This window comes from Sceloporus occidentalis, unplaced genomic scaffold (assembly GCF_023333645.1).
Source record: "Sceloporus occidentalis isolate IW3139 unplaced genomic scaffold, rSceOcc1.0.p SCAF_74, whole genome shotgun sequence".
NCBI classification, from domain to species: Eukaryota; Metazoa; Chordata; class Lepidosauria; order Squamata; family Phrynosomatidae; genus Sceloporus; species Sceloporus occidentalis.
This window is the reverse complement of record NW_028317054.1, coordinates 3,550,218-3,555,957: the sequence shown is the minus strand read 5'-3', so window position 1 is coordinate 3,555,957 and position 5,740 is coordinate 3,550,218. Positions and strand designations below refer to the sequence as shown.

At 41.8% G+C, this 5,740-nt stretch overlaps 1 protein-coding gene across 1 annotated transcript; it reads right to left on the bottom strand.

Annotated features, from left to right (window-relative positions):
• Positions 1-2,309: 2,309 nt before the first annotated feature.
• Positions 2,310-5,486, bottom strand: LOC149285970 (secernin-3-like). Its single transcript, XM_089494703.1, has 7 exons — positions 5,331-5,486; positions 4,945-5,126; positions 4,658-4,857; positions 4,075-4,287; positions 3,832-3,994; positions 3,148-3,328; positions 2,310-2,459 (listed from the first exon to the last, which is right to left on the bottom strand). The coding sequence occupies exons 1-7, from the start codon at positions 5,484-5,486 to the stop codon at positions 2,310-2,312; spliced, it is 1,245 nt and encodes a 414-aa protein (XP_089350829.1).
• Between the last annotated feature and the right edge of the window lie 254 nt (positions 5,487-5,740).

Sequence of the window (5,740 nt, the reverse complement as noted above, 5' to 3'; positions counted from 1 at the left end):
AATCTGAGGAAACAAGAAGCTCCAGACGCGGTGGATAAAAATGTTGCGTTTCAGAGACAAAATGATCAATGTTACTATGGAGTATAAAGAGGTTTAGTATATCACGGTAGAACATGTCAGCTGTGGCATCACAAGCTTTGATCTACATCATTTAAAATATGCAAGTGTGAGTGTGAAGTAGTGAGTGTGCATGTAGATACATACTGTTCCCCCTTTACATCCAAAGCTTTTTAATGCTTTAAAAATAAATCAATCAATCAATCAATCCTTAATGCTGTCTCTGAAATGCTGTTCGTATTCAGTTTACCTTTTATTTCACACAATCACTCGTCCACACGTGATCCCCTCTGTTAAGCAAATCTCCACAAACTGTAGATTGGGACACTGCCAGGGGAGGGCTGGCAGCCTAAGGCCTGGGGGGCAAGTCTAGTCAAGTGGCCCATTGCGCCACCTAAAGCGGCTGCGAGTTACATTGAAAGCGGCCGTCGTAGATCAATCATTCCGCTGGTGCCTAATGAAATTAAAGTGGCCGGCCAATGGCCATGCGTCAGCTCTTCGTCCCACATCTTAAAAGGGGGTGGGACGAAGAGCTGAGGCATGGCCATTGGGCCTGACTGACACACGATGCAGGAACGTACCTAGAGTATTTGGCACCTGAAGGGGATCCTGTATGTGGCACCCCCCCACACACACCTTAAAACTGCATAGTTTCTATGGTTAGGCAAACATTGGTGGTGGTACAGCATAATACCTATCATTATATACTGAGGCACACTGACGGTGGTACAGCATAACCATATACTTTGTGATTACGCTGTACTACCTATGTGCCTATCACTATACATTGAACAAGACTCTGACAATACTGCAGTACAACCCCTATCACTATATACTAAGCCAAACATTGATGTGGTGTAAGCCTACCACTTCACTGACTGGCTTAGTATATAGTAGGGATGAACCGAAATGAAAATTCAGCATTCGCTTGGCCAAAACTGTGGGGGAAAAAAACCCTTTAATACTTTATTAAAAGTAACACACCAAAATAAGATTTAAAAAAATCAATAATAATATATATATATATTTATACATATATAATTAACAGCAATCACACTCCTATCACGTCCAGGTTCTAGCATGTACTGGTTGCCTGGGCATGATAGGAGTGTGATTGCTGTTAGCAATCATATATACCGGTATATATTAATACTGTTATTGAATTTTTCCGTCCAAGTTTGGTGTGTTACTTACTTTTAATAAAAATGTTGTGAACACACCAAAATTGGACAAAAAAAACCAGCAATCACACTCCTATCATGCCCAGGCAGCCAGTACATGCTGGAATCTGGGCATCATAGGAATGTGATTACAGCCTCCCTATGCCATGTTACCCCCACACACACTTCCATGCTATCTCAAACCCTCATTCACAAACATTCAGCATAAACTACTGCATAACATCCATCACTCTCACACACTTACTAATCCACCCTCCTTGAATATTTTCCTACCTTTCCTCTGTCGTTTTTTCTCCTCTTCTTCTTCTTCTGGGTCCTGTCCTTCCGGTGCAGTGAAGGCAGTGGGAGTGGCTTCAGTGTTGTGCGCCGGGATTTGACATCAAGTCCCGACGCACAGCAACACTTGCCACGCGCATAGTCTCTGGAGGCGTGCCAGTGTGGTGGCACCCCTCAGCTTTGAATGCGGCAGCTTTTAATGTTCCTCGGCCGGCCTGGGGGGCAATTGCCCACTTGCCCTTGCGTCCCTGGACACTGCCCCGATAATGTCGCACATCATAGCGCGTCATGTAATCTTGTAACTCCATAAGCAAGAGGTTGAATACATAGCTTCACATATGTGGCGTCTGACGTCAGTGCAGACGTGTGAAGTAAGAAGTTCCGATGGGAAAAGGGTTGCTGTACTGTAGCTATAAGTGGACACACTGCAGGCTATTCACGTGGGAAGAAGCTGGAAAGAGGGACGTTTATGTCCTATAAGCTGTAACTATGTACTTGGTACAAATTACCCGGTACTCCATTTACAAAAGATATACCATCATCGCGGGAGGGAAAACCAGAGTTCCTTGGCGTCCTGCACTTGACAAGACACGCTGTTTTTAAAACAAAACATACTGTTCCAGCCTAGTGGCTAGATTTAACAATTTGGACAAAAAAGGGTTTATTTATACCCCACAAAGCATAATTCAAAATCTACAGATAAGTATTTCACAAAACCACAACGTGCGGGGTACTGCTGGAAATACACCGACTACTACAAAGTGCCGTGTGCTTTAATAGCGCTGTATATAACATTTACCCGTAAATCTTTATTTCTTCATCCACGCAGCTAGAAAACAGCAGAGCCAGCGGCGTTCTGTCAGAACTCGCAGCCTTCAGGAGAAGCTCCACCTCATTCAATTTCTGTTTTTCCAGATTCTTCATTTTCTCCAAAGTTTCATTTCCCTGTAAATTTTAAAAAACCTTAATAAATGTCTACTGAATGAGTAATGGGATAGTCTTTTTGTAATGCAAACACAGTCAACAACTTATTATAATTACCATAAACTTAAATGGGATTTTTTTCCTTGTTCATTTGACTTATTTATTTTGAAATGGCATTAAAGAGGGATTTCAGTCTATTTTACGTGGACTCCAGTGCATTTTACTGCATGGAAATTGGTTCAGGCGTTTAATAATTAAAATTCTCATTCATTCCACTCTCTCTGCTGCCTCTACTCAAAGTGGGGAGCATACCACAGTTTGCTTCTTACACACGCGAAGTAGAACTCCCATAAACATCAATGAGTAGGATCAGCCAATAACACGTATGATTCTTTTCACATACATGCATTTGGCTGTGTAGTGCTACTGAACACGCGTATGCGTGAAAATCAATTGATGGCCATGCAAGATGGAGGCAAACGTTTTGGGACTTCATATACTACGTGTAGAAGCCTGTAGGTGGAAGTGCTAACAACCTGGGTTACTATAAAAAGTCTCTTGTGAATGACACTCTGTGAGTTGGGGTCACCGGGCTTCATTAGCTCCTGAGTGTTTAATATATTGTGTTCTCATTTTTTGCTCACTCTCGTAAAGGATCAAACAGCGATTCTACCAGAGATATAATGAGAGATATAATGCTGTGTTTTACTTGTAACGACTCCATGGCTTTCAGAGCAGCTTCGTGCTTCTTGTACAGATCGTGTCTTCTGTCCGGCTTCCTTTGAAACCGCGGTTTCTGCTTCACGGGGTCCTCTGCTCCAAAGCACGGAGACGCTGTCTGCATTAGAGGCTTCATTTGTGGCACGAAGATGAATGGCTTGAAAACAGATCTAAAGGGGACATTTTAAAAAGCTTACCATGCAAACAAGATAATAAAATGCATCATGAAATACATGCAGGGCCGTCTCTAACATTATTTGTACATTAGGGATATTGTAGACAGATTTGGTATCCATACGCGCCTACAAGTTTATCCATAACTTGTGTTATCCTATGATTCCTCGTAAAGCTATAAAGACTTGTCATTTTAATTCATAAACTTTATTATTCATAATCAACGACCACTTCAGGAAAGTTTATCCTGCAAAGAAGGCTTTGATGCACAGTTTGACCAATTAATTTGATTTGTTTGGATTATGTATGGCCGACTGATGCTGATGCTACATAATTATATCAATGACTGGAAACTGCAACTCCCCTGCAAACCCCTGCTTTAATTAGCCTACCCAGAACGTTCAAACACCTTAAGCAAAGACAATGGAGCAGTTCCATCATTTTCAGTTTCTGTTATGCCAACGACAAGATTACACATAAAGCTCTGTAGTTAGATTACCTAGAAGGATCAGGTGTTCCAGTGAAGAAGTGGCAACATGGTTGGGTTGGATCCTTTGGCAGGATGGAAACCATACTCCCGGTTGTCATAAACCCCCCTTCCATATTAATTCCGCTTTCCTTATCAGAAAGGATTTCCATCATAATTTCAGCCGTCATACTTCCTAAAAGGTAGAATTGCACGTACTTATCTAAAATGCAATAACGGATCTTTTGTATTTGGCTCTTATGTAAAGAAACTCACCTTTATGTTTCCTGAGCAATCTGTATCCTTCGCAGAATCGGTCTCCAGCGGATGACAATCTCGTAGGGTTGAAGTAGGAGTACACAGCCGCAAAATTAAACTCCTTTTCCCCATCCCACCAGCCCTTTCTTTTGGCGTATTCTCTCATTCCTGTGTGTTCCCGATCAATCTTTGTGGTTATAGACAAGTTGTTTGATATATTCTTTATTCCTTCTGTTAAAAACATCGCAGATCCGTATTCAGCAGCTGTACTGTAACTGTGGGCATACTGACAGCTTCACAAGACACAGTCCTAATGATAATAGTCTACTAGAGGGGTGTCCAACCAGGGGCCCTCCAGCTGCTGCAGGACTACATCTCCCATAATGCTCTTTCAGCTAAGGGGCTGGCTGAGGAGTATTGGAGATGTAGTCCTGCAGCAGCTGGAGGGCCGAAGGCTGGACACCCCTGGTCTACTATATAACTAAAATAGCAAACAAATAGTAATGCCCCGGCCTCAAAGTGTCCGGGGCATTACTATTTGTTTGCTATTTTAGTTATATAGTAGAACCCAATATCAGGAGCCCAGTTTTAATCGAGTTACCTTGTATCTTTTGTGCAGCCCAGTACCGGCCGGCGGTCTCGAGTATCCAAGCTTCCCTTCTATCAGCTATAAGGAAGCTGTTGTGGTAGGTAAACGACGTTCCGTCTTCCATGCAGTTTCCACCTTGACCATATTTCGCCAACAAGCTGACAATGACATCCAAAGCATCCTCTGCAGTATCTGCTCTTTCCAGCCCCAGCCTAATAAAAGACAAATATGGATAGAAAAATCAACAACATTGTGCTTTCAGGATTTATAACGGTCAAGATAGTTCGCCTGTTCACAACCTGACAAGGTCCATTCCCAAAAGTGCTTCACTGTCATCAATGTCTTCTTTCCCCCACACAGCTTCATTTCCAATGCAAACTCCGGCCTCATTGGCTCCCATTTCTGCTCCCCATAACCAAGATGGCCGACTTAAAATCACAGCATAGGTCTTCTCCACTTGTTCGATTTCAATATAGGTGCACTTGGGAGACACAAAGCAGCGTCAGTGATTGAAATAAACAATAGCGTGAGGAAATAGGACAACATTAAGCAAGCTGCATGAATGCTTCAATTTCTATAGAGGCCATCATCTACATGACATAATACTTTTGACCCAATCATTTATTATTTAATTTGAATTTTTTTTCCCGGGTATAAAGCACTAATATTTAATGTGAATTCTTACCTCCAGCGTCTCTCCAGCCGTGTAGGTTTTCTCAGGAAAGTAAACAATCTCTTGCACTTCATCACTGGGCCTGTCTGAATTCTTTCCAAAAATGATTCGGTTATCAATCGTTGAGGGCGGCAGAGCAACAAAGGTGTCACAAGAGCAGGGTTTCATGTTCGCCTAAAAGTCTGCAAATATAATCAGGTTAGGGATCGGATGAATCGTTATTACAGAATAATGACATTCATTTTATTTGTGCAATTATATTAAGATTTGGAAATGACACAAACTGTATCATCAGTACAAAAAAGTTTTACATATGGTTGATTTACTTGTTCTCTCAGTTGTGATTTAGCAAAACCTTGTCCTATAGATAAAAAATATAGTGCTAATGCAGGGTAATCAATCACTAACCCCATCTGGTCATC